Source organism: Podarcis pityusensis, assembly GCF_964106645.2.
Source record: "Podarcis pityusensis genome assembly, chromosome: 8".
Classification (NCBI taxonomy): domain Eukaryota; kingdom Metazoa; phylum Chordata; class Lepidosauria; order Squamata; family Lacertidae; genus Podarcis; species Podarcis pityusensis.
Window position 1 is genome coordinate 66368963 of NC_138033.1, and position 27963 is coordinate 66396925.

The following is a 27963-nucleotide window of genomic DNA, read 5'->3' on the forward strand; positions in this document are numbered from 1 at the left end:
TTTTCTGGCACAATTTATTCTGATTGTAAACATTCAGAATCTCCCAGTGCAGTTTGCAAAATCCGAGTTTCCAAAATTCAAAATTTCCCAGTGCAGAATCTATCACAACCCTATTTTACTCTCCCTCCCCAAAGAGAGCAGAATAATAATAAATTATTATTATTTAAAAATGACTTTGAAAACTGTCTCTTGAAAAACAAAAACAACAAACAGTGCAGCCCAAAAAATCACTGCTCAGAAGTATGACTCACTTAATTTAATGAGGTTTACTCCTTGGGTTTAGGGTTGCAGCCCAAAGTCAACCCTATAGCAGGATTGGCAAGCCTCTGGCCCGCCAGACATTGCTAGACTACAACTCCCAATCGTCATTGGCCATGTTTGCTGGGTCTGATGGGATTTGGAGTCCAAACACATCTGGAGGGCCCTCAGGTCACCATTTTTAGGGCTGATGGTTTTTTTTTCTAAAAATACAATTTTGGGGTTTTTATTAAAAAAGCTCAACAACTTTTGAGGTGTCTTGGTTTTTACTTTTTGAAATATGGCAACCCTACCATTTTGCCAGCCCTATAGGAAACAAAGTGCAGAAACCATCTTTTTTCAGGAATTCCTACTAGCAACATACTTTTTTTTATATATTGCTTGTAAACAGCACTGTTAGGAGACAGCTTTGTGCATTGTTCTTTTCAAAATCTTCCTGACAAAATCTTCCCCACCTCACCCCTCTTTTAGGTGAAGAAATACTCAATTTTTAAGGCATATTTGTATTTTAAAAAACTTGCTCCAGGAAATTGCGTGAGATCTCCTCCGGGGGCTTATAAGTCCTCAAATTGCTTTTTGCCCGTGATCATCTTCCATGGTTAGCATGGGAGGAGACTCACTCAAAAAAGGAAGAAATCTTCTGATGTATTTCCTCTTTCTCTCTTCAGTGAGTTTCAGGGACTGTTAAAAAGAAGAAGAAAAGCAAGGATGGAGAGGGCAGTTATTTTGCCAGAATATAGTTTCTATGTTTGCCTTAGAAGCCCGATGGATTAGGCAAAATGTCATTGTACAATGTGGGCTCTGGGAAGTGTGAATTAGGTAGGTTTATATTAGAAGTCTAAGTGAACTGAGTCTCTCCTCATCTCTGCACCATAGTACAGAGCTTTCGAAACTGGGTCGTGACACATTAGTGTGTCGCCTGCATTGTGTAGGTTTCTTCATGGGAACATTCCCTGCGCTCCTCCAGGGGCCGGAAAGGGGTTAGTTTAACCCCCGGTTTGCTAGTAAAACTGACTTAGGTAAAGGTAAAGGGACCCCTGACCATTAGGTCCAGTCGTGGCCGACTCTGGGGTTGCGGCGCTCATCTCGCTTTATTGGCCGAGGGAGACGGCATACAGCTTCCGGGTCATGTGGCCAGCATGACTAAGCCACTTCTGGCGAACCAGAGCAGCGCACAGAAACACCGTTTACCTTCCCACCGGAGCGGTACCTATTTATCTATTTGCACTTTGACGTGCTTTCGAACTTCTAGGTTGGCAGGAGCTGGGACTGAGCAATGGGAGCTCACCCTGTCGCAGGGATTTGAACCGCCAGCCTTCTGATCGGCAAGTCCTAGGCTCTGTGGTTTAACCCACGGCACCACCCACGTCCCAAAGCTGAATTACTGTGTCACAAAATGATGCATGTCTAAAAAGTGTGTCACCAACGTGAAAAGTATGGAAAGCCCTGCCACAGTGTCTGCTTTGTGCGATACTTACGAGTACCTCCCCATTTTCTTCACAATCAAAAGGATAATCCCTGTGGCGACTGCGATAGCAGCAATGATTCCAAAGATGATGCCAACCAGTGTAGCTGTTTCCAGGCCATCTGCAGGGAGGGGAATTCAAATGGCCAAGTTAGTTCAACATCAAATCAGCATCGACGCCTTGAAAGTTACAGTCATGCCACAAACTCCAAAGAGGAAAATTGCTACATCCCTGGGGTCAGTTCCTGGTGGATTTTGCTTGGCAACCCTGAGAGTGGTAAATGCATGTTGATCTGTGAGAAGTAGAAAGGCATAAAATGTGTCTGATCATCCTGGCAGATTTGGTGAGAGGGGTTTGATGAAGATTCTGTTCAGATCTTGGTAACAGGAGCAAAACAGGAGGATATGGATCACTAACTCAGCCTCTCCAGTGTTGCATTTTGTCAAGGATGGCAACCTATGGATTATTCTCCAGCTTGGGTTTTACTCTAAGGTTCTCTCATCTCACACTCACCCTGGGGACAGGTCTCAGAAGCTTGTTTGTATTTGGGGAGTAGCTTACATACAACTCAACCTTGATTTCAGCCTCAGGGTGCACATTTATAGAGTCGTTTCTCAGATTTTAATTTTTTTATTTTGTAGGAGAAGTGAGGGAACGATTCACAGTTACAAAAAGCAAAATGAAACCGCTAGGTTGGAAATGTGATTCTATAGGTATGTGCCCGGCATGTGATCAGTCCTTTCCTGGTTGATGCGTTGTTACCTTATTGAGGTCAGGTCATTCCTGAGGAATGTGGGAGGAATGTGGCTGGTGGAAGCATGTGCCACACGGAGAATTAAGAACATGCAGTTCTGTATCCAGCTGATAAACAAACCCAGACCTCCGAAAGAAAACGCAGGAGTCGCTCCAAATTTTGTACAAAACCCACAGGAGGACATCTCCACGCGTCATCACAGACGCAGCCGTCAGCTTTTCGGGGGCTGACTTTGAAATAAAGTGTCACCGTGAGCTGCGCAGCCTTCTGAAGTCAGACCTTGTGATGGAATGTGAAACCAGGGCACAGCATCTAATTTGGAAATTTGATGCGAACATTTCACACTACATTTGTTATTAGTGCTTGCCTGTGGCAGAGGTGGGGAAGGAGAGCCTTCTGAGCTAAACTAGGCTGGTGAGATCCATGGTCAGATTGCCTGATGTCTGTTTTTAGCTACCAGGGAGTGGGGGGTCTGGACCAGGGGCAGAGGGCAGAGGGCAGTGTGAAGCTGTTTGCCCCCTACAGTATTTCCTTCTGAAATCTCTTTTCACATCTAAAGCTGGTAGCAGATGCAAAGGCGCTTGGTTAGAGCCAGGTACAATATACCGTATTTTGTGCTCTATAAGACTCACTTTTTCCCTCCTAAAAAGTAAGGGGAAATGTGTGTGCATCTTATGGAGCGAATGCAGGCTGCACAGCTATCCCAGAAGCCTGAACAGCAAGAGGGATTGCTGCTTTCACTGCGCAGCAATTCTTCTTGCTGTTCTGGCTTCTGAGATTCAGAATTCCCCCCCCCCCTTGTTTTCTTCCTGCTGCTGCTGCACCATGAGTGTGGGGGAAGGCCGCTCCCTCCTCAGGCTAACTCCATCTGGCCTAGGGGGCGGGACCCAGACTCACCTTCTACACAGCTTTAAGAGGCCTCATTGAGGCACTGGGACATCGCTGCTGCTGCACCGTGAGTGTGGGGGAAGGCCGCTCCCTCCTCAGGCTAACTCCATCTGGCCTAGGGGGCGGGGCCCAGACTCACCTTCGCCACAGCTTTAAGAGGCCTCATTGAGGCACTGGGACATCGCTGCTGCTGCTGCACCGTGAGTGTGGGGGAAGGCCGCTCCCTCCTCAGGCTAACTCCATCTGGCCTAGGGGGCGGGACCCAGACTCACCTTCGCCACAGCTTTAAGAGGCCTCATTGAGGCACTGGGACATCGCTGCTGCTGCTGCACCGTGAGTGTGGGGGAAGGCCACTCCCTCCTCAGGCTAACTCCACCTGGCCTAGGGGGCGGGGCCCAGACTCACCTTCGCCACAGCTTTAAGAGGCCTCATTGAGGCACTGGGACATCGCTGCTGCTGCTGCACCGTGAGTGTGGGGGAAGGCCGCTCCCTCCTCAGGCTAACTCCATCTGGCCTAGGGGGCGGGACCCAGACTCACCTTCGCCACAGCTTTAAGAGGCCTCATTGAGGCACTGGGACATCGCTACTGCTGCTGCACCGTGAGTGTGGGGGAAGGCCGCTCCCTCCTCAGGCTAACTCCATCTGGCCTAGGGGGCGGGACCCAGACTCACCTTCGCCACAGCTTTAAGAGGCCTCATTGAGGCACTGGGACATCGCTGCTGCTGCACCGTGAGTGTGGGGGAAGGCCACTCCCTCCTCAGGCTAACTCCACCTGGCCTAGGGGGCGGGGCCCAGACTCACCTTCGCCACAGCTTTAAGAGGCCTCATTGAGGCACTGGGACATCGCTGCCTCTGCTGCACCGTGAGTGTGGGGGAAGGCCGCTCCCTCCTCAGGCTATCTCCATCTGGCCTAGGGGGCGGGACCCAGACTCACCTTCGCCACAGCTTTAAGAGGCCTCATTGAGGCACTGGGACATCGCTGCTGCTGCTGCACCATGAGTGTGGGGGAAGGCCACTCCCTCCTCAGGCTAACTCCATCTGACCTAGGGGGCGGGACCGAGACTCACCTTCGCCACAGCTTTAAGAGGCCTCATTGAGGCACTGGGACATCGCTGCTGCTGCACTGTGAGTGTTGGGGAAGGCCGCTCCCTCCTCATGCTAACTCCATCTGGCCTAGGGGGCGGGACCCAGACTCACCTTCGCCACAGCTTTAAGAGGCCTCATTGAGGCACTGGGACATCGCTGCTGCTGCTGCACCGTGAGTGTGGGGGAAGGCCGCTCCCTCCTCAGGCTAACTCCATCTGGCCTAGGGGGCGGGACCCAGACTCACCTTCGCCACAGCTTTAAGAGGCCTCATTGGGGCACTGGGACATCGCTGCTGCTGCTGCACCGTGAGTGTGGGGGAAGGCCACTCCCTCCTCAGGCTAACTCCACCTGGCCTAGGGGGCGGGGCCCAGACTCTCACCTCCGCTACAGCTTTAAGGACACTGGTGCTCCTGCAGCAAATGTTAAAAATGTTTTTATATATTTTAAAGTGTTTTAAAGGTGTTTTTACTTCTTACTTTGTTGTACCACCGTGAACAGTGGTTTTTATCTATGTATTTTTATTTTGTTCCGTTTTATTGTGGTTTGGGGTGGGGATTGGTTTTGTTTAGGTTTAATTGTTTTTGGTTTGTTTTGTTTTTCTATTTTGTAAATGGAGGCTTGTATGAGGCTTGGGATTGCTACCGTGGAGGGGCGAGGGAGGTATGGTGGTGGGGGCAGATGTTATAGGTGAAGGGGATCGAGATACGGATATGCTCATACCCCTTCCAATCTGCGCCCCATCCCGAGGGACGAGGGTAGGGTGAGCAAGGATTACTCACCTCCGTCACTGGTGCTGTGCAATGCCAGGTCTATAGGCAACAAAACCGCCACTCTGCGAGATTTCATTACCTCGCAGGGGGTTGACCTGGCTTGTGTGACAGAGACCTGGGTACGCGAAGGGGCAACAGTTACCTTACGAGAAATGGCGCCCCCAGGTTTCTCCATCCTCCACCAGTCACGGACTGTGGGCTGGGGGGGAGGGGTGGCATTATTAGTCCGGGAAGACTGTTCTTTCAGGGCTCTACCATCGCCATCGATCCCCGGCATTGAATGTGTTGGCCTAGTGTGGGGCTCTGAGGTGAGCTTGGCTGTCAGGCTGGTGTACCGGCCACCTAGCGCACCAGCAGCCACCCTGTCAGGCCTGCTGGAGGCGGTGGCCGGCTGGGCCTTGGAGTTCCCTAACCTATTGGTATTGGGGGACTTCAACATCCATGCGGATGCCACTCCGTCCTCACAGGCTCTGGACCTGGTGTCTTCCATGGTGACACTAGGGCTCTCCCACTTTGTTTCAGGCCCCACACATCAAGCAGGCCACACGCTGGATTTGATCTTTGGCGTAGGTATAGATGTGATCATGTCTCCTTCAATAAAGGTGCCATGGTCTGATCACTACGCGCTGAAAGCCAGGATTGATTTTCCACCCCCACCCTGCTTAGGTGGCGAGCCGATTTGGGCTCGCCCGCAGAGGCTGATGGACCCTGATAGATTCCGTCAAGCCTTGCGGGACCTTGCTCCCCCTGGCGACTCATTGACTGAGCTTGTTGAGGGCTGGAATATCCAGCTCCTGGCAGCCATAGATGAGATCGCACCTAAGCGCCCTCTGCGACTCCGCAGAAACCGGGCTCCCTGGTTTACCGAGGAGCTTCGGAAAATGAAGCGGGACCTCAGACGGCTAGAGCGAGTATGGCGGGGTGCCCGTGACGGAGCCTCAAGAACATCTTACAGGGTTTTTATGAAAACCTATGAGATGGCAGTGAAGGCCGCTAAGAAGTCTTACTTCTCGGCCTCCATTGCATCCGCTAGCTCTCGCTCGGCGCAATTATTTAGTATAATTAGGTCTTTAACGTCCCTTGAAGGACAGCCAAATTTAAATAACAATCTGACACACAGCTGTGAGGCATTTGCGAGCTTTTTTGCGGAGAAGGTCCTGTTGCTCCGCCATGACCTCCCTGCCAATTTGGATACAATAAAGGAACTGGAGGCCCCTCGACTGTCCTTGGGTCCAGTATTGGACCACTTTGATCGGATATCCCCAGCCGATGTGGACAGACTCCTCCGAGCTGGAAAGCCCACCACCTGTCCTCTTGACCCGTGCCCGTCTTGGCTGATTAGAGCATGTCCAGACGAGGTGCGGGCCCCCCTGGGGGATATCATCAACTTGTCCCTTGGCACCGGGATATTTCCAGGGGAACTGAAGGAGGCAGTGGTGCGCCCGCTCTTAAAGAAAACATCATTAGATCCCTTAGATCTATCCAATTACCGCCCGGTTTCGAATCTTCCATTCCTGGGTAAGGTGATTGAGAGAGCGGTTGCTGAACAGCTTGGTAGGTTTCTGGATGAAACATCGGCTCTGGATCCATTCCAGTCCGGCTTCCGCGCTGGTCATGGGACCGAGACGGCTCTGGTCGCCCTAACAGACGATCTCCGTAGGCAGCTGGATCGAGGCGGGTCGGGGCTGCTGATTCTTCTAGACCTGTCAGCAGCCTTTGACATGGTCGATCACGAACTCCTGGACCACCGCCTTGCCGACGTGGGGATCCAGGGCACAGTCCTTCAATGGCTGCACTCGTTTCTCTCTGGTCGGGGACAGAGGGTGGCGCTTGGGGGAGAATTGTCATCGCGCCACTCCTTGGTGTGTGGAGTGTCTCAGGGTGCGATTCTCTCCCCGATGCTTTTAAACATCTTCATGCGCCCCCTCGCCCAGCTTGTCCGGAGTTTTGGGCTGGGTTGCCATCAGTATGCCGATGACACCCAACTCTATCTGTTGATGCATGGCCATCCTGACTTGGCCCCAGACACACTGACCAGATGTTTGGAAGCTGTGGCTGGATGGTTACGTGGAAGCCGGTTGAAGTTGAATCCTTCGAAGACAGAGGTCCTCTGGCTGGGACGGGACGATATGGGATTGGGGGGGCAACTCCCATCTCTTGCGGGGGTGCAATTAGTGCCAGCACCGTCGGTTAAGAGTTTGGGTGTAATCTTCGATACCTCCCTCTCTATGGAGGCGCAGATTACAACTATAACAAAGGCGGCATTTTTTCATCTCCGCCAAGCTAAGCAGTTGGCCCCTTATCTCTCTCGCCCTGACCTAGCCACTGTGATCCACGCGACGGTCACCTCCAGACTGGATTATTGTAACTCGCTCTACGTGGGGCTGCCCTTGAGACTGACCCAGAAACTCCAGCGGGTACAGAATGCCGCGGCGAGACTCCTTATGGGGTCTTCGCTGCGAGATCACATTCATCCGGTACTATACCAGCTGCACTGGCTCCCGGTGGAGTACAGGATCAGGTTTAAGGTGCTGGTTTTAACCTTTAAAGCCCTATACGGCCTAGGACCCTCGTACCTACGGGACCGCCTCTCCTGGTATGCCCCACAGAGGAACCTACGGTCTGCAAATAAACATCCTGAAGGTCCCAGGCCTCAGAGAGGTTAGGCTGGCCTCAACTAGAGCCAGGGCTTTCTCGGCTGCGGCTCCAATCTGGTGGAACGCTCTGTCACAAGAGACTAGGGCCCTGCGGGACCTGACATCTTTCCGCAAGGCCTGCAAGACAGAGTTGTTCCACCAGGCCTTTGGTCAGGGCCCAGCCTGACTCCCTCCTCTGGCAACCTGCACAGAACTTTGCTTAACGGTTGCCATTAATTTGATTTTAATTAATTTTTATAATGAAATGTTTTAGAATGTTGGATTATTTGATTGTTTGATTATTTGATTGTTGTTAGCCGCCCTGAGCCCGGCTTTGGCTGGGGAGGGCAGGATATAAATAAAATTTATTATTATTATTATTATTATTATTATTCCTCCAAAAACTAGGTGCGTCTTGTGGTCTGGTGCGTCTTATAGAGCGAAAAATACGGTATACTGTGAGCAGCATATACAGTAAATTAAAACAAGAACAAAAAATAATTGGATGATTAATAGTGATTAAAGAAAAGTTCTTCTCCTAGGGTTGCAGGAATTTCCTGGACATATACAGAATACTTCATTCAGCAGCAGTGTCCGGGTGGAAATGGGTAGTGCCATTTTTACAATTTTGCCAAAAGAACTCAACTTTGGGCAAAACTAAATAAAAGCTCAACATTTTTGGCCAAAAAGAAAAAAATTGTCTGGATTTTTCGCTGTTTTAAATATGGCAACCCTACTCTCCCTCTCTCATAGCACATGGAATTCGTGGACACACAGCACACGGTTCAACTATGGAATCATAAAGCTGTGGAAATGGAAGGGATTACCAAGGGTCCTCTAGTCCAGCCCCCTGCAGTAGAATTCACTTAGAATCATAGAATCATCGGATTCCCTTTAGAAAAAAGGAACTGACATTTTTGCAGTGATGGGAAATGCATTGAAAAGTGCATGCTGGTTAGGGTGAATGCCGATTGTCATATAATCTCCCATCAAACAAATCAGAATGAATAACCAATATAATTGAACCTCTACGTAAGCTTTGTGCAAGCAGATTGGCAAATCTTTATGCTCATGTTTTAATGTCCTCGAGGCTTCTTTCCTGTGCTGCAGTCCGCAGTGCACAAGGGATTGAGGTGTCACAGTGGTGCTAAGTAGCCAGCAATGATTTCTCTGGAATAATCAGAATCTGGCTGCCTTCCAGTGAACATGAAAAGGGTTTCTACTTCATCAGGAAAGAGGGCCTGTTGCCGGATTCATTACATGAGAGGGCTGAGGCTCATTAGCATGCCTGTAGGTTCAAAGACGGATTAAGGTAATTTAAGAAAGGAACCTAATCACTCAGTGCTGTTCTTTGGATTAAGTTTGGCTTCAGTCATCCGCCTGGACTGGAACCAGGCATGGGCCAAGGAGATGACAGTACACTTTTGGACCAGATAGCTAATTTGGGATGCTACCCAATACCATTGTTATGTAACTATTAATTCACCTTTGGCTTGAAACCGAAATCTCAGCCTGTGGAGCACTCTTCCAATGGCTGGCTAGACTAACTAGCTGGTTTCGTGGAAAGTGGCAGGGATGTATTTATTTTTTAAAATTATTTTAAACCGCTTTGTAATTTGTTAAAAAAGAAGAAGCCAAAATGATAGTGTCTGTATAGAGAATAGGGAGTCCTGGCCATCGCACCCACATACGACAACTCCCAACATCCCTGTCTATTCACCATGCTGCAGGGCACGCTCCACCAATGTGCATGGGGAGGGAACCCCCATGCAAACTGGGTGTCACCCGCAGAACCTCTGTCTCTATGATGCATTGCAGGGCTAGATGAAGCCTTTGGGCCATTCCAACTGTGCAATTCTATGAGTCTGGTGCTGATTTTTGCTGCCTATGGATGGTATGTTTTGCTAGAACAAGCAACGCCCTTTCATTAAGACTCATTACATTGAGAAGAAAAAGACACTCAAGTGTTTAATGTATCCAAGCGCAGAAAACTATGTGGGTTGTGAGTATAGCTTCTCTGTAGTGAGTATAGTGACATATTTCACTGCAGCGAGTATTGGGAAAACCTTTCCTGTTCACTTTTGTTGTAACCAGTAATGGTTGATGGCTCTAAGGATCCAGTTTGCATTTGATAGCCTTGCCTGTCTTCCATCTAGCCAAATAAAAAACTATTCTGCAACATGTTTTCCTTGCGTTTTGCTGGTATTGAATAGCTATTGCTGTAGCACACTGTTCTTTTTCTGATCTTACGTTATGCTTTATTGCTTTTAAAATTTGCAAGCAGCATGTGTCTTATTAATTGAATAAATAATAAGAATCATAATCTTTCACATATATGTGTGTGTGAGAAAGACGTGGACATTTTTAAATTTTTCAGACTTCCCCCCAGTACTTTGTTTACATGGAAAAAAATCCATTTCCTAAGTGCATTAGCAAACAAGTTAACAAAAAGAGAGGACTAGATACCATTTGCAAATGCAATCTTAGGCAGGCTTGAGAGTTTCAAAGTTTTTGGTTTTGTTTATTAAGCACTAAATTTAGGTAGCTCTCCAGGGCATTAGAAAATCTTCCATTGCAAATGACCCTACATTGCATAGGAAACATTTTAGAAACATGCACACCACATACCATCAGATTCTGGTAAGCTTGGGTCAGTTGAGTTTTCAGCATCATCACTGGTTGAGAGGGGACTGTCTGTGGTCACCAGATCATCCAAGGAAGAGCTTTCTGTTGTCACCAGGAACTATGTTCGTTAGTTTTAGGGATATATGTGTTTTAAAGAGAGGAAAACAAAGGCAAGCATAATTCATTTCTATGTCTCTCTTCTCAAAACATGCGTAATGCTGATCCACCTTGATACAACTCTGCTACAAATGCCAGTATTTATTTGTTTATTTTGAAACAGTAACAAAATAATCCTATGGAAGTCTTTGCAGAAGGAAGTTCTGCTGATTTCAAGGGGACTTGCTCCCAGGTATGCATGTGTAGGATTACAGCCTAAGAGAGAATAGGACATTTGAGAGCCAGCATGGAGTAATGGCTAGAGTGTTGGACTAGGACCTGGGAGAACAGAGTTCGAATCCCCATGAAGCCATGAAGCTTACTGGGTAACCTTAGGCCACTCACCATGTCTTAGCCTAGCCTACCTCACAGGGTTGTTGTGAGGATGAAATGGGGGGGGGGGGGCATAACTGTCAACTTTTCCCTTTTCTTGTGAGGAATCCAATTCGGAATAAGGGAATTTCCCTTAAAAAAAGGGAAACGTTGACAGCTATGGGGGGGGGGGGGGAGAGAGAACCATGTGCATCACCTTGAAATCCTTGGAAAATAAAAGCAGTATATAAATGTAATAAATAAATAAAGCAAGCTGGGATCAGGGAAAATGAAGCTTAGTAGCCGACTGGGTTGTGAAGAGGAAGCCCTAAACTGACCTGGAACCTGCAGCCATCATATGAAACCCTTCTTTGTGTGCCTCCTCCGCGAGAAGTCCAGAGGGTGGCAACACAAGAATGGGCCTTTTCGGTGGTGGCTCCCTATTTGTGGAATGTGCTCCCCAGGGAGGCTTGCCTTGCACCTTCATAACATATCTTCGGGCACTCTTTTACCAAGCCTTTGGCTAATTAAACAACCTATGGCTTTTTAAACTCTGTGTGTGTGTGTGTGTGTGTGTGTGTGTGTGTGTGTTGGGGAGGGGCACTGCTTTTGTTTGCTACCATGTTGTGTATTTTTGTGTTTTTGTATTCTAAAATGCCCCGTTATCCTCGGGCGAAGAGCAGTCTAGAAATTTAATCAATAACAATAACGATCATGTGAGAGGAATGGCAGTTGGTTTAATAGAATAAACAAACCATAGAGCTGGAAGGGACCCCAAGGGTCATCTAGTCCAGCCCCCTGCAAAGCAGGAATATGCAGCTGTCCCTTATGGGGATAAAACCTGCAACCATGGCGTTATCAGAACCACCGTTCCAACCAGCTGCGCCACGTTGGTGAGCAGAGTCCTTGAGAAGGCACAGCTCCTAGTCCAATTATATTTTAGCGTCACATATTTTAGTGCATTTTGTATGTACTTTGCTGCTGTTTTACCTTCTGAGTAAGCAAATGGCCAAAATGTCTGGCACACTGGATGGGGCTCTCACCTTTGCACAGTCAGTTACATTCCGGCAATTGCAAAAGCCGGAGATTTCTGCATACTCACACTTGGTCCTTCATCCAGCAGGCAAACGGGTGGCATTATCACGATTCAAAAGGATACATTTCAGACAGGCTAAAGAACTCAAGCAGGGTGTGGGAAGAAGGTGTGGCCTGGGGAATAATTAAGGCCCATTCAGCCCCCATCCCTGAAGTCTTCCCTCCTCATCCCCAGCAAAAAAAATCCTTAGCCAAACCCAGCTTTGTCTGATGAAGTGGACTCTAACACAAAGTTGTTAGAATCATAGAATTGTAGAGTTGGAAGGGACCTAATGGGGCAATTTGTCCAACCCCACTGTAATGCAGGAATCATAGGTAGAGAATCCATGAGAAATGGCCATCCAACCTCTGCTTAAAAGCCTCCAATGAAGGAGAGTCCAGCATCTTCCAAGGGAGTCTGTTCCACTGTTGAACAGCTCTTACCACCAGAAAGTTCTTCCTGATGTTTAGATGGAGTCTCTCTTCACTTGAAACTGTTGGTTCAGCTCTTACCCTCCGGAGCAGCAGCAGAAAACGAGCTTGCTCCATCTTCCACGTGACAGCCCTTCAGCTATTTGAAGATGCATGTCACCTCTCAGTCTTCTATTCTTCAAGCTAAATGCACCCATCAACCTCAACCGTTCCTCATAAGGCTTGGTTCCCAGACCCTTGGTCACCTTGGTTTCCCACCTCTGCGCATGTTTCAGCTTGTCAATATGAGGCCATGGGACTCCTCACTGAAATGAACCTAGATACTTTTTGGTCTGGTCTTCATGGTCTGCCATAATAAATGAAGGCCTTTAGAGCTGGGTGGACAGCCTGAGATCATCATAATAAATATTTGTGGAGGGGGGTTATTCATTTGTTTTTGTTTTATTACGTATTTTGTGTTCTCATTTTGTATTTTTATGTTGTAAACTGTTATGTGATCTTTGCATGAAGGGCGATATGCAATTTTCATACATACATACATACATACATACATACATACAATAACCTTCAGGAATGAAACAGACTATATCCCCCTACAAAAGATACTCACCGTTGGAAATTCAGAAACGTCACTGTCTCTGCTGTCAGTAGTTGGTGCTTCATCTTCCAGTGAGACTGTACTTGCTAAATGAAACAGATGAGAAGCAGCTGAGATTTGAGATTACTGGCTACATATTGCCACTGAGCTACGATCAAGATTCTGTTGGCTAACTTAGTTGGGTTGTATCCAACCGGGAGCTGACCTAGTGAAATTCAAGGACCTAAATTACAAACAGAGCAAAATGATCAAGCTTTCTGAGAAGACAAGAGGATTGCCTTCTCCACTCCAACTCATTGTGGTCCACCATGCATACCTCAGGAACATAGCATCCGCATGTAATAAATTAGTGAGGTTTTGTCAACCCATTAAAAAACAAGGTTTAACTTGGGCAGATTTGCTGTTTAATATTAAAACCATCCTCCTCTTAAGTCGTTTCTTCCCTTTAAATAATGCAATGCAATGGGCTGTTGGGATGTGCTTGCTCTGTCGTAAATGGTGAGCAATGAACGGTTGGGTTTCCTGGGTTAAAGAGTGTACCCTGCAGCACTATTCATGCATCACTCACCACCCTGTGCATCCCATCAGGACAGGAAAGGTGTGCAATGGGACACTTCTGTCTGTTAACCTTTGGTTCAAAAATACAAGAGAAAAGCCAAGGAGGAAATGAGGCTAAGCTTCTATTATATGTCAACAGATAACTGGCTGCAAATAGAATTCCCAGACTATTAGAAGTTCTCCCACTTAAAAGAGGGTGCGATGAGAGAGGAGAGTCATACCTCAGATTTAAGGCCCATGTGGTGTGGAGCTGGGCGTGTAAGTATGCATTGCACTCATCACAGAGCTGCAGTCAAAAATAGCACTCTTCTAAGAACGTAGGAAGAGCCCTGATGGATGAGGTTAATGACTCATCTGGTCCAACATCCTGTTCTCAGTGGCCAACCAGATGCCCTGATGGGAAGCCTCCAAGCAGGACCTGAATGCAACTGCACCCTCCCCAGTTGTAGTACCCCGCAACCCATCTAAGTTCAAAGGGGCCTGTTATCGGCATCAATCAACTGATCAGTACTTGTGTGAAGCCCCTTCCATTGTCCACTTGCAATGGTGGTTTGGACTCAAATGGAACCTGCAAAGAGCCCTCATAAAAGGTGGTCCATCCACATTTTAGTGTGAATTTCTCCTAGAACATACAGATTCTTCACACCATTTCCCCTGATAATATTCTTGCAAGCGATTCTCCTTACCATTCACGTAAACCACTTTCACAAATACTTGCATTTTTTGCACATTGTAATATATGCACATTTAGCACCAGTGAACGCATTCTTTTTGTGTGTTACTTGGCTGAAGAACAGCATTGCAAAATTTAGAGAAGTGCAAATTCCGCAGGATTTGATTCACACGTGGTTTTGGAAAGTGAGAGTTAACCTCGTTCTTCTTTAAGCACAAAATGAATTGACTTTCTTGCCCGTTGCTTCTAGGACACTCAAAAGATCATCTCACCCCTTATATGCTCATCCCACCATTGTGCTCTGCAGGAAAGGAGGTCTGGCTCTTTCAAGGTAGGAATCAGGTCACTGTATGGTGTTGCCTTCCCTTTGGAACACTCTCTCATTATGTATCAGAAAGGTGCTCCTTTCGGGCACCTGCTAAGGATCTTCCTTTTGCAACAAGCCTTTTGATGCTGTTGTTTTTATCGCAATCTTTTCCTGTATTGGACTTGAAATGGTTACCGTCTATATATTTCACATTTTTTCTTGTTTCACTTGTTACATGGCTTTGGGACAGTTCATGGGATGTGATTCATAAACGGACATTTTGTATTTGAATATATGAGCTATAGGAACATTGGGCTCTGTCATATACTGAGTCAGACCATTGGCCCATCTACCTCAATATTGCCTACACACTGCCATCATCCCTCTTATATCATATGGGTTACGACACTGCCCTTGAATCCCTGGGGCAAAGGCTTTGGGAAATCTCACATAGCAACCTGCGATCCCAATCTTATGTAATTTGTAGCCCAGTCGCAGCTGGAATCCAGTATGGGTACGACGTTCAGATACCCTCATACCTTAGGAATTTATCTGTGCCTACCTATCGGCATTTATTTACCAAAGCCAGACTAAATGTACTTCCCTCGGAAGTTCTAAATGGCAGACTGAGAGGCATCCCCTATCAGAATAGGCTTTGTCTTATGTTCTTATGTTTGGGAAAGATGGAGGGCACAAGGAGAAGGGGATGACAGAGGACGAGATGGTTGGATAGTGTTCTCGAAGCTACCAGCATGAGTTTGACCAAACTGCGGGAGGCATTGGAAGACAGGAGTGCCTGGTGTGCTCTGGTCCATGGGGTCATGAAGAGTCGGACACGACTAAACGACTAAACAACAACAACATGTTCTCAGGACGTTGATTACATGAAGCATATCCTACTGCATTGTGGGCAATATGAGCAAGCAAGGGATCAACTGATCAAAACCTTAATGGCAAATTTGCCAGGAAAATCCGAAGCCTCCCATATTAAATATCTTTTGGAAGACAGGTCAAATGATGTTACACTGGCCGTGGCAAAGTTTCTTTTGGAGGTTATAAGAAACAAAGATCATTATGCCCTAGATAAAACAAAATGACTGCCTTGGTTTCTTCCATCTGTCTGTCTGGTCTAGTTTTGAAATTGTTTTGTGAGTCTTTGGACCGCAATAAAGTTTTGAATATTGCCTACAATGACTGGCAACAGCTCTCCAGAGTTCTGGATAAGGGACATTCCTAGGCCTACATAGTGGTGCCAAGGACTGAACCTGAGACCTTCTACATGCAGAGCAGAGGCTCTACCACTGAGCTGCCACCCTTCCCCATATATTTTGTTGTTGTTTAGTCATTTAGTCGTGTCCGACTCTTCATGACCCCATGGACCAGAGCACACCAGGTACTCCTGTCTTCCACTGCCTCCCACAGTTTGGTCAAACTCATGCTGGTAGCTTCAAGTACACTGTCCAACCATCTCGTCCTCTGTCATTCCCTTCTCCTTGTGCCCTCCATCTTTCCCAACATGAGGCTCTTTTCCAGGGAGTCTTCTTTTCTCATGAGGTGGCCAAAGTACTGGAGCCTCAGCTTCAGGATCTGTCCTTCCAGTGAGCACTCAGGGCTGATTTCCTTCAGAATGGAGAGGTTTGATCTTCTTGCAGTCCATGCGACTCTCAAGAGTCTCCTCCAGCACCATAATTCAAAAGCATCAATTTTTCAGCGATCAGCCTTCTTTATGGTCCAGCTCTCACTTTCTCCCCACATATTTAAATACGTGTTTAAACATGCATCTAAATGCACTTTTGAATATGCACTTAAACATTTAAAATACAAATTTCTAAGTGTGTTTTTAAAAATCAAAATAGAAGTGCCAAAGCTCAGTGGTTAGAGCATCTGCCTTGCATGCAGAAGGGCTCAGCTTCAATCCCTGGCATCTCCAGGTAGGGGGGAAAGACTCCCTTTCTGCAACTCTGGAGAACCGCTGCCAGTCAGTGCAGGCAGTATTGAGCTAGATGGACGAATGATCTGACTTAGTATGACAGTTTCTTACGCACTATGCAAAATACACAATTTTCTTGTTCTATTTACCCTGATTGATAAATACCTAAACAGGTTCAACTGCAAACTACACGCGGCTTTTGTGGACCTGACCTCCGCCTTTGACTCCATCCCCAGAGATAGGCTATGGCAGAAGCTTAGTTACACTAACATAGATAAGAGACTCCTCCACCTTCTTATGGAAATTCATAATGACATATCGGCCAGAGTAAAATTCGGCCCTCTGGGAGCTCTATCTGATCCTTTCCCTCTGAATAAAGGGGTCAAACAGGGCTGCCTCTTGGCCCCTTTTCTATTCAATTTCTACATCAATGACATCGTTACAACCATGAAGGCCCTAAATCAATCTGCCCCCTCTTTACAACAGCTCAAGATCCCCATATTACTCTATGCGGACGACATGGTGATACTGTCTTTAACCAAGCAGGGCTTAAACAACATGCTCAGAGGGCTCATGACATATTGTGACACCAACTCCCTCAAAATCAATTTCGCCAAAACCAAAATTCTTACTTTTGGCATGAAAACTCGGAAGCCTTTCTGGAATTTTGAGGGCCACTCTATTGAATATTGTTCAGCATTCAAGTATTTGGGTATCACTTTTCAGCATGGGCTTAGCTGGTCAGCTCACCTAAATATGACCATCCTGGCTGCCCGTAGAACCATCAAAGCTTTGGAGAAATTCTTCTATGCAAAAGGCGGCCAGTTGGTTCCACCAATCAGAAAAGCATTTATCAGCAAAGTCCTCCCGATGTTACTGTATGGGGTTGAAATCTGGGGGTGGAATTTAAAAACACTACAACGGCTGGAGATTCTGCAAAACTCTTTTGCACGAAAGATACTGGGCCTCCCCAAGGGCTCAGTTGCTGCACAGTTAAGAACAGAACTGGGCCTCCCCTCCATTGTTGCGAGAGCCCACATTAGAATCATTAGTTTTTATTGTAAATTAATCAATGCCCCAGGTTCCCTACTAGCTAGGCAAGCCTTTTTAACTTGTTCTCATACCAACAAATGGTCCAAGGCCATGGAGACTATTACTGCACGCTACTCCCTCCCAGATCTCGACACGCTGTCATCTTGGGACCAACATAAAATCCGGGCCTGGATTCTTACAAGAGACGAGGCCATGGACCGGGCACAGTCCACTACAGCTCGCCTCTCCATGTGGCTCCCTAAAGTGAAAGTGGTAAGATCACTTGCCAACTACTTGATAGACCTGACGGAGCCCAATTTGAGAAGAGCGTTTACTATGGCCCGTTTCCATTCTATACCCACGGCCTTCCTGCAGGGGATTTACTCTAAGACCCCTATTACTCAGCGTTTATGTCCATGCACAATGAATGAAGTAGAGGACTTCATACATTTCTTTTTCTACTGCCCTATTTATGAGCCAATAAGACCTAAGCTCCTCCTCTTGATCCCGTCCACCATTACATCTAAGGAAGACTGTTTGAAATCGCTTCTTGTGGACGCAAATCCCCAAATTTCACGTGGGGTGGCAATCTTTATAGTGCAGGCTCTGAAACTCAGGGCTACTCTGACTGGGTAGTGAGTCCTAGACCTGGACCTGTTTTAATTCTTTTTATTACTTTTTCAACCCAATGTGCCGAGCCTATTTTGGGGCCATTTTATGTTTTATATACATCCGCATTTTAGATTCTTGGCGCTGGCAACTAAATCTTTACATTATTGTCTTAGGGTAATTTAAATGTCATTACGCCAGTAATATCGCTTTGAATTTTGTTTGGTTGCTTGTCTCTAGTATTTTTGTCTTATTTTGCTATGGCTGTATGCTAATGCAATAAAGGTTTTATTATTATTATTACACAATTTTAAACACATTTTGCTGTCTTTTCGAGCAGAGAAATGGGCTGGAACATTTTGGAAGCGCTCAACCACCAGCTAACTAGCTGCCATTCTGTGCGTGTTTACTCAAAAGTAAACCCTAATGGGACTTGGCAAATACTGTTGCCTTTGTTCCAACCTGGACATTACTTGGGGAGCTATCAGTCTGCTCAGTTCAGGGCAGAATGCAATCAAATCCCACCAGCGTCCCTAGTACAAAAATATAAATTAAGATCCAGACTGCTTGCATCTTTTATACTGGGCTTCTCTTTGCAGTAAAGCAAAAGCACACTAACATGTGTTTCTACATCCAAAGATCCAAAGGGCTTTTATGAGGTTTGAATATTATGTTCTCTCTCTCTCTCTCTCTCCCTCTCTCTCTCCCTCTCTCTTAAATCCATTAAAAAAAGTTTTTTGGGCAAAAGTTTTAAGGAGGGAGAAAAAACATCTAATGATGTACAGTCCAGCTTCTCCCTGCAGTGGTACTTCAACATCAAATATTTAATAAAAGTCTTGCCTTGAGCATTGAGCATCAAATATTTAAAGGCGGGGGGGAATCCACTCACTGAACAGGAAATCTAGATACTGAAGCAGGGAAATGCATTAAAACTCTTGTCTCCGTGGCCAACAGCTTTTATTGCTGGTTCCTTGTTTTTTTGACGAGAGGATATGGGAACATAGAAACCTAGGAAGTTGCTACCTACCAGATCAGACCATTGATCTACCTAGCCCAGTATTTTCTGTGTGGAATTATCAGTGGCCTTTGAAGGTATCAGGCAGGGGACATTCCTTTTTTTATAATTTTTTAAATTAGTTTTACATATAATCACATTATGTAACATCATATCTTCTTATTTAACCTTTTTGGCTCAACTGAGCCTAACAACTTCCCTCCCGCCCGCCTAATGGTTTACAAACTTAGGTTTTGTGTCTTTAAATTTCACTTCCTTTCCTATTTTTATTATGTCATTACCTAAAAAGTTCTATTACTCAACCTGAACAGGTAGCAATTTCATCTTACAAATCTTCAGATAACCCTGCTAGTGATGTTAGTTGCTTACAGTTGTCTTTCAAATATCGAATAAATTTATTCTAGTCTTTTTGGAATGCTTGGTCTCGCTAGTTCCGGATTCTTCCCGTCAGTTTCGCCAGTTCTTCAAAGTCCATCAATTTCATCTGCCACTGTTCTTTTGTTAGTATTTCATGTTGTTTCCATTTTTGGACTAGCAAAATTCTTGCCACAGTTGTTGCGTACAAGAACATTTTTTTATCTTGTCTTGGTATTTCTTTACTCACTATACCCAATAAGAAAGCTTCTGGTTTTTTTTAGCAAAAGTGTTTTAAACATTTTCTTTAACTCATTATATATCATTTCCCAGAAAGCTTTTAACTCTTTACATGTCCACCACATATGGTAAAAACTACCCTCCTTTTCCTTACATTTCCAACATTCGTTTTTTGTTCTATACATTTTAGCCAATTTCACTGGTGTTGAATACCACCTATACATAATTTTCATTACGTTTTCTTTAAGCGAACTGCAAGCAGTGAAATTAATACCTTCATTCCATAACCTCTTCCATTCTTCTAACTGTATATTATAGCCAATAACTTTAGCCCAATGTATTGTTACTGATTTTAAGGCAGGGGACATTCCTAGCCCTAGCTAGGAGATGCCAGGGATTGATTATTTCTTCACGCAGCACATAATTAAACTATAGAACTCTCTCTCTCCCACAGGAGGCAGTGATGGCTGCCAACTTGGATGGCTTTAAAAGGATTATATAATGTCCCACAGAGGACCTTAAGGTCCATAAATAGCAACACCCTAGAGGTCCTGGGCCCTAAGGAAGTCAGATTAGCCTCAACCAAAGCCAGGGCCTTTTCAACACTGGCTCCGGCCTGGTGGAACGCTCTGTCTCATGAGACCAGGGCCCTGCAGGATCTGATTTCTTTCCACAGGGCCTGTAAGACAGAGTTGTTCCACCTGGCCTTTGGCTTGGAATCAACTCGATCCCCTCCCCCTCTTTCCTTTTTCCTTTCTCCTTCTGTGATGGAACTCCTATTTGGGGACTTCCCTGGCTTCTTTCTGGCCCAACTAGGACCAGTCTGGATAGTTGGCCTTGGTGAAGATTTGACATTTTCATCCCCAAAAAGTTTTTGAGTTTCTACTGAAATCAGGCGGCATTTTAATGTTGTACTTTAATCTTGTTTTTAAGTTGTAGTTTAATCAATTGTTTTTATACTTGGTGTTAGCCGCCCTATGCTGGGTCTTGGCTGGGGAGGGTGGGGTATAATAATAATAATAATAATTATTATTATTATTATTATTATTATTATTATTATTATTATTATTTCATGGAGGAGAAAGCTATCAACGGCTACTAGTCACAATGGCCATGTTCTGCCTCCATCATCTGAGGCAGCAATGCCTCTGAGTACCAGTTGTTGGGAATTGCAGATGGACAAAGTGTTGCTGTGCTCATGTCCGACTTGCAGGCTTCCCACATCTGATCAACCACAGTGAGAGCAGGATGGTGGACTAGATGGGCCATTGACCTGATCTAACAAGCCCATATTCTGTTCTTATGAACCTAGGATCTTCTGCCTGGAAATGTTGGCCCTACTCAGAGTAGACCCATTGCAATTAATGGGCACTGCTAATTTAGACTACACTGACTTAAACTTAGATTCTGTTTCTGTATGCAACCACGGTTGCGTAGATGTTATTGGCCCAGAGATGGAAAGAAGATAAAGTCCCTACCAGAGAAGAATGGCCAATCAAGTTGATGGATTATGCCGAAATGGCAAAAATGACCGGAAGAATCAGAAATCAGGAAGACCACCATTTTCATACGGAATGGGGAAAATTTGTAATTTATCTTAAAAACCATTGTAAACAGTTAAAATCGTTAGTAGGATCGGAATAGCACTTGTAGTTTAATGGTGAATTTTGGACACAATGGAGAGGTAAAAGATTTGGATTATCATAAAAGATGCAGGAGGGAATGATTAACAATAAGACCCACAAAGGGGAGGAGGGAAGTTTTGGAATCTTGTTTATATGTTGTATGTTGGATATGTGCTTGCAGAATTGTAATCTGAAGAACCAAATAATTTTTTTTAAAAAAATATTCTACCCTTTTTTAATTTATAGAGGATGGTACTTCTATACTGTCCAAACAGACTTGAAGTAACATTGGGTTGCTTCCGGTTAAATCCTAGTCAGAGCAGAACCACTGAAATGAATGGGCCTAATCAGTCGTATCCATTGATTTAAATGGGTCAACTCTGAGTAGGATTAGCAGCGGATACAGACATCTCACTGTCAGTGTTCTTCTCTTGAGGGCTTTGTGATGACCTCACTTCCCAAATTTCTCTTGTTTTTCCAGATGCAGGCTTGTGCAGATGTGAATTACTCAATGCACTTTGCTGTGCCAAAAATCTGATATAGCACATTCCAGTTCTGTGTCTCTGATGTTTCTGACGTCTCATAGAGGAAGGGATCATTCTATTTCTGTTATGTGTCAGACCTCCACTTGCTCAATCATAGATCCATTCCTTCCCCACCTTTTTTTTTTGAGTTTGAATTTTTTTTGAATTTGAGGATTAAGAAACACATAGTCCCCAAAAAGCATGTAAATGGAATTTTCTGCACTCTGTTCACTTCCTAAAATACATATTGTTTTTCAATGTCTTTCTTGTAGAATAGTACCTCTGGTGTGGGACATGTCATGCTCCTTCTGGGGCAGTTTGTCCACCTTTAGTCTCCACCCTGCACTCAGCTCTCACCTGTGGCTCTTAGAAGCTGTCACCATGTGACAGCAGCCACAATCCTGGGAATGGCTTAGATTGGCCAGCTAAGCCAGGTGAGGGTAGCTGAGGGGTCTCAAACCCTCAGTGAGTTAGGGACTTCCTCTGCATGCGAAGACAGACTCCAGAGCAATAGTGAGTCCAATGGTCAAGAAATCTATTTCTGCATGTGCTGTAGAGAGAAGTGAGGGGAGGATGGGGCTCATCAACCTGGGAAGGTAGCCCATCTAGGAGACGGAAGACTCTGGTCCTAAGCCTCTGCTGCCTTGCGGGAAATCTTTGGGAGAAGAAAAGGCTAAGGAGTATACCCTACACAAATCTGGAGTGGAGTCCTTAAGACAGTTGGATGGTGCCTTGTATGCCTCCTAGCAATTCCTGCAGCCAAGCTGGTGCCAAACGTTTTGCTCTGTTTTCCTTTGGACTACATCAGTGAAACCGAGAGGGGGGTCTTGTCATCTGGGCAGCCCAGAGCCTCCATACACCCTGTCCAGGCTTGCCCAGGTCATTTCGGTGCTGCTGTTTGACTTCACCCACAGAGGTGTACTCCACTGTCTCTCGAAAAAGGCGGATGCTAACAATAGCCCCACAAAATGTGCACCTCTGTAGACTTTAAAACAACAACAACAACAACAACAACAACAACAACAACAACAACAACCTGGAACTACATCACAATATTTGGAGACGAGTAATCTGACTGATATCTATGATCCAATCAACATATAACTGAAGAACATAAGATGAGCATACTGGATTAGGTCAATGGCCCATCTAGTCCAACATTTTCTTCTCACAGTGGCTGACAGTGAGAGTGCTCTTGTGGTTGAATCCTGCTTGCTGGTTTCTCGCAAGTGTCAGGTCAGCTACTTTGAGCACAAGATGTTGGACTCTGCCTGATCCAGCAGCCTCTTCTTATACTCTAGAGCAGCGGTTCTCAACCTGTGGGTCCCCAGATGTTGTTGGACTACAACTCCCATCATCCCTGAGCTCTGGCCTTGCTAGCTAGGGGTGATGGGAGGTGTAGTTAAACAACATCTGGGAACCCACAGGTTGAGAAAGGCTGCTTTAGAGGCAATGTCTTACTAGGGATAAGACCAGAAAATGGGAGCTACCATCAGTAAATAGGGGCAGTTGGAGTGCATGTTGCTTCACTTTTCAGCAAACATTTCTGCATCTTGGCTCCCTTCTGATATTTTGGTTCACATCTCATCAGCCCCAGCCGGCATGGCCAGCAGTAAAGAACGATGGTCCCAAATAGTTGGAGGGCACCGGGTTGCGGGAGGCTGCCTCAGACCCAAGTATGTGAGATTGTTCCGGGAAGATGAAATTGCAAGCCCCAAGGAATTCCAGTCTCTGGAATGCAACTCTGAATTTTGATCTTGGATGTTTACTTTTAGGTGGGTTGTAGGTTACACCCACAAATACCTCTGAAGAGAAGAATTCATCCATAGCAAGATACATTCCTTTTGATACAGTGTGCAGGAAAAGAAAACCTAGGAAGTGGATTTATACGAAGTCATAGACCTCAGCATTGCCTACACGGAATGGCAGCCACTTTCCAGGGTTTCAGGCAGTCATCCTTACAAGCCCAACATGGGGGTGCCAGGGATTGAACCTGGTACCTTCTGCATGCAAAGCAGATGCTCTGCCACTGAACTACAGTCAATGCTGACTGTGGGCGCATCTGGTTGGTCACTGTGAGAACAGGATGCTGGACTAGATGGGCCATTGGCCCGGTCTACCAGGCTTTCCTTACATTCTTAGAGCCACAAAGTATTTCTGCAGGTCCGTCATGAGACTCTTTGGCTAGACATCCCAGGACTCATCCTGGAAATAAACAACAATCCTCAGTATTGATCTGCATCCTTCCATGTTGGCTTCCTTGTCTCTGCCTCCTCCTCCTTTCCCTTTGCCAAGAAATGGAAACAGGAGGAATCTGTGAGGCAGCCAGCTGAGAACGCCTTGATTCTGGGCAACACTGATTCAGTCTGCCGATGGAGGGAGCCCAACTCAACGCCAACAGACCCAGCAACATGTTGCCTATCCTCTCTGTGGGTGTTGGGCCTCTTGACATCTGGGCCTGGCACCCTCTGGGGCCTGTGCTATGCCAACATGCAGCTGGCACGAAGCCTACAGGATGACAAGCGAAAAACAACCACCAGTCTATGGCTTGCTTTTGCACCCCACAGTTACTTTACGTTTGCAAGAATGAGTTTAGTCCACCAACCACTTGAAATGAATAATATGCCTTCCTGTTATGGGTTTCTCATTTGCCTCCTCTGCTGTCTTTACATTGCCTGTGCGCTATGGCCAATGTGCTTTCCCATTCCAAGAGTCACTGGGCTGCATCCAACTAAGGCCTCCGCAGAGTAGGCCAATTAAAATAATGATCTCTCCCCTTGTGATTTCCAGCAACTGGTATTCAGAAGCCTACTGCCTCCAACAGTGGAGGTAAGAACACAGCCATCAGCATGAGTAGCCATCAATAGCTTGATCCTCCATGAATGGACTTAAGTTAGGCATGTCCATTTATTTCAATGGGTCTGCTCTTGGGTACAGCCTACTGTCCAGAGCAGGGGTGGCTAACATGTGGCCCTCGGGGTGTTGCTAGACTCCAGTGCCCATTGGGATGGTGGCCATTGAAGTCTACCAACAATTGGGGTGTCGCAGGTTCCCCACTCTTGGCTTAGAGACTCTGCAAAGAGAGCTGATCCCTGAACATCAGAATATAAAATGAGTTTTGCTAGATCAGGCCAAAGGCCCATGTAGTCCACCATCTTGTTTTCACAGTTGCCACCCAGATGGCCCGATCGGAAGCCTATAAGCAGGACAGGAACGGAACAGCACTTTCAGCACACATAATTGCCAGTGCCTAGGATACGGAGGTATATTGCTTCCGATGAGGAAATACATAGCCATCATGACTTGTGGCTATTGATAGCTTTATCCTGATAAGCAACAATATTTTAAAAATGGAACCATAAAAAGGCAAAACTAGAAACTATGTCCTACCAGGGACAAGACCAAAAACCTGGAACTATTCTTAGCAAATTGGGACAATTGTAGCATGTGCTATTTCATGTTTTAGACCAGACCAAACAGAAAGGGGTGGGAGCCCATACAGAAGGAAGAATTGCTGATTATCTGTTATTAGCCACTAGACTTGTTATATAACCCGGTTTTGGAAAGACTTGCAAGGGACATCCTTATTGAATTGGCTTAACAGAGTTTGGCCATTGGCCCAAATTGACTAAAAGTATATATATGACTAGCTAAAGGACAGAGACACAAAGACTCATTTACAACTGACCGGTACTGAATTATTCTTTTAATGAAGAAGAAGAACCCTGAACTTTTGCAGACATCCAGACTTTTTTGATTACTCTGATTTAAATAATATTCTATGCTTTAGATTGCAGTGTGTTCCAACACTGACTTTCACTGTATGCTTTGGGGTTTTTGTTGTTGTTAAGGGTTTGTGTGTGTTTGTTTTAAAAAGAATAAATTAAAGGAGGAGGAGGAAGTATCAGCATGGCTTCTTTACCAGGTAGACCAATACTATCTGCTCTGGCTGAAGAAATCTCTCCTGGCTCTTGAGAAGAGGGGTCTTTCCTATGCTTGATATCTGACATCCTTTGGCAAGAGATGGGACCTTTGGCATCCAAGCATGTTGTCCACAACTGAGCTATGGGTGGTGGTGTTCCTCATATACATGAAATCTGTCTTCTACTGAGTCCAACTCCACTGCCAACTGCTCTTCTGGATCTCTGCTGCTTCTGATACCTGAAATCACTTGAACTAGCTATTCTGGGAATTGAGTCTGCAACCTAGGAAAACCAGGGGCCAATAACCGCCCCCCCATCATTTGCAGTCCGACTGGAAAGTTTCCCATATGAAATATTGCCCAGTGGTAAAATGTTATTACTAAATAGAGGAGATTTTGGCTGCAGTCCTATGCTACCTTACCTTGGGGGAGATACATTCCCAATGAAATTGTGAGGTTTACTTTGGAGTAGGCATGTATTATCTTTATTTATGATGTGCACTTTAATAAAACATCAAGGAGGCTTACAACATAAAATACAACAAAATCAATCAGTATCTGCAAATAATAATAATAATAATAATAATAATAATAATAATATTTATTTGTATCCCGCTCTCCCCGGCCGAAACCGGGCTCAGGGCAGCTAACATCAAATATATAACATTGGTATAAAATCAAACAATAATTAAATTACTTCCTAAAAACAGTATAATCCAAAGCATCAACAAAACATCAATAGATACCGGTTGGTTAAAAAATAAAATTCATATGGTATAAAAAGCATAGTTTTTTAAAGAAATGCCTGAAAAAAGGCAGGGATGGTTGCACTGCTGTATTTTTGTTTCCTGAAAGAATCCACGGTCCATAATGTATATATTTACTGCAAACTAATTCATTATTTTTCTTTTGCTCTCTGCTACACTGTACAGTGGTACCTCGGGTTACATACGCTTCAGGTTACATACGCTTCAGGTTACAGACTGCGCTAACCCAGAAATAGTACCTCACGTTAAGAACTTTGCTTCAGGATGAGAACAGAAATTGTGCAGGGGCGGCGCAGCGGCAGTGGGAGGCCCCATTAGCTAAAGTGGTGCTTCAAGTTAAGAACAGTTTCAGGTTAAGAACGGACCTCTGGAATGAATTAAGTACTTAACCCGAGGTACCACTGTATAGGTAGGTGGAATTTCTTTAGTGCACTTTCGAAAACCAGTCGAAAGCCAAAAACTTTTAATTTACCAGCCTCGGTCATACTGAATTCTGCAGCAATAGACTCTCAAGATAGGATGGGAACTAAGTGCAATCCTAAAAATGGTTACTAAGAAGTAAAACCTATGGAGTTCAATGAGGCTTACTCCCAGAGAAGTGGGGTTAAGATCGCAGCCTAAGCAAAACTTTGCACTGATAACACACAACACAGCCAGCCACCAAAAAGAGAAAAAGGAAAGTATGAATATATCCCTTTCTGGACATCTGCATATCTAAGAAAACTTTCCTTACCTTCCTCAGCAAGAACATGGAATGATAAGCTCCCTATCAGGAAAAGAAGGAGCTGCATCTTGATAAACATCTTCGATAAACTCTTTAAAACAAAAGTCTGGTCTTGAGCAATCCAGTTATATCAAGCGCCTTCTTGTTTTGCAAAAAAAGTTTGCTTGGGTTTTCAAGTTCTCCTCCGCCTGCCAAAGAAGTTGAAAGTTTTGCTTTCTCTGAAGCATTGACAAGAGCAACGGGAAAGTAACTGAGAAAAGAATCTGTGTTTTTTACTTTAACGGAAGGCTGAGCAGGCATTCAAAGTGGTCCTGAAAGGAAGGCCCTCCCTCTGCAATCTGTTTGGTCACTCATAAAAAAAAAAAGATCTCAGGTTTAAAGTTACAGAGACAGTTATATATAGTGGTGTGCACAAGAAAGATTAAAGAGAGAGAGGTGAAGACAGAACACCCTCCTTTACGTTCGAGGAGCATACAAGGGCATGCTGTATTTTCCATTATTGCTAACACATTTTTTAAAAAGAATTATTTTGCTGTTGTTTAATTGGCCAGGAGGGTAGAGGGGTGGAGTGGCGAGAGTGATGATGACAGGAGAATATTGGTTATATGTAAAAAAACCAAAAACCTGT

The 27963-nt window shown here is 45.3% G+C and overlaps 2 protein-coding genes and 1 long non-coding RNA gene across 8 annotated transcripts in view; 2 read left to right on the forward strand and 1 right to left on the reverse strand.

The window, feature by feature from the left end:
- On the reverse strand, nucleotides 1-27677 carry PDPN (podoplanin). The gene is made up of 5 exons (XM_081016339.1): nucleotides 27345-27677; nucleotides 13068-13141; nucleotides 10487-10601; nucleotides 1737-1845; nucleotides 1-939 (listed from the first exon to the last, which is right to left on the reverse strand). The coding sequence occupies exons 1-5, from the start codon at nucleotides 27412-27414 to the stop codon at nucleotides 933-935; spliced, it is 375 nt and encodes a 124-aa protein (XP_080872465.1). The 5' UTR covers nucleotides 27415-27677; the 3' UTR covers nucleotides 1-932.
- The window catches only part of LOC308482847, a 358341-nt gene that overhangs the window by 220580 nt on the left and 109798 nt on the right, over nucleotides 1-27963 (forward strand). The gene's annotated exons all lie outside the window — the stretch shown is intronic.
- LRRC38 (leucine rich repeat containing 38) overlaps nucleotides 1-27963 on the forward strand; it is a 93164-nt gene that overhangs the window by 11897 nt on the left and 53304 nt on the right. For 2 of the 6 annotated variants that reach the window (XR_013989408.1, XR_013989409.1), the window contains exons 3-4: nucleotides 14537-14617; nucleotides 21880-23502. The gene's annotated coding sequence lies outside the window, so the exon portion shown is untranslated. The other 4 variants (XR_013989407.1, XR_013989410.1, XR_013989405.1 and 1 more) reach the window with 4 other exon arrangements.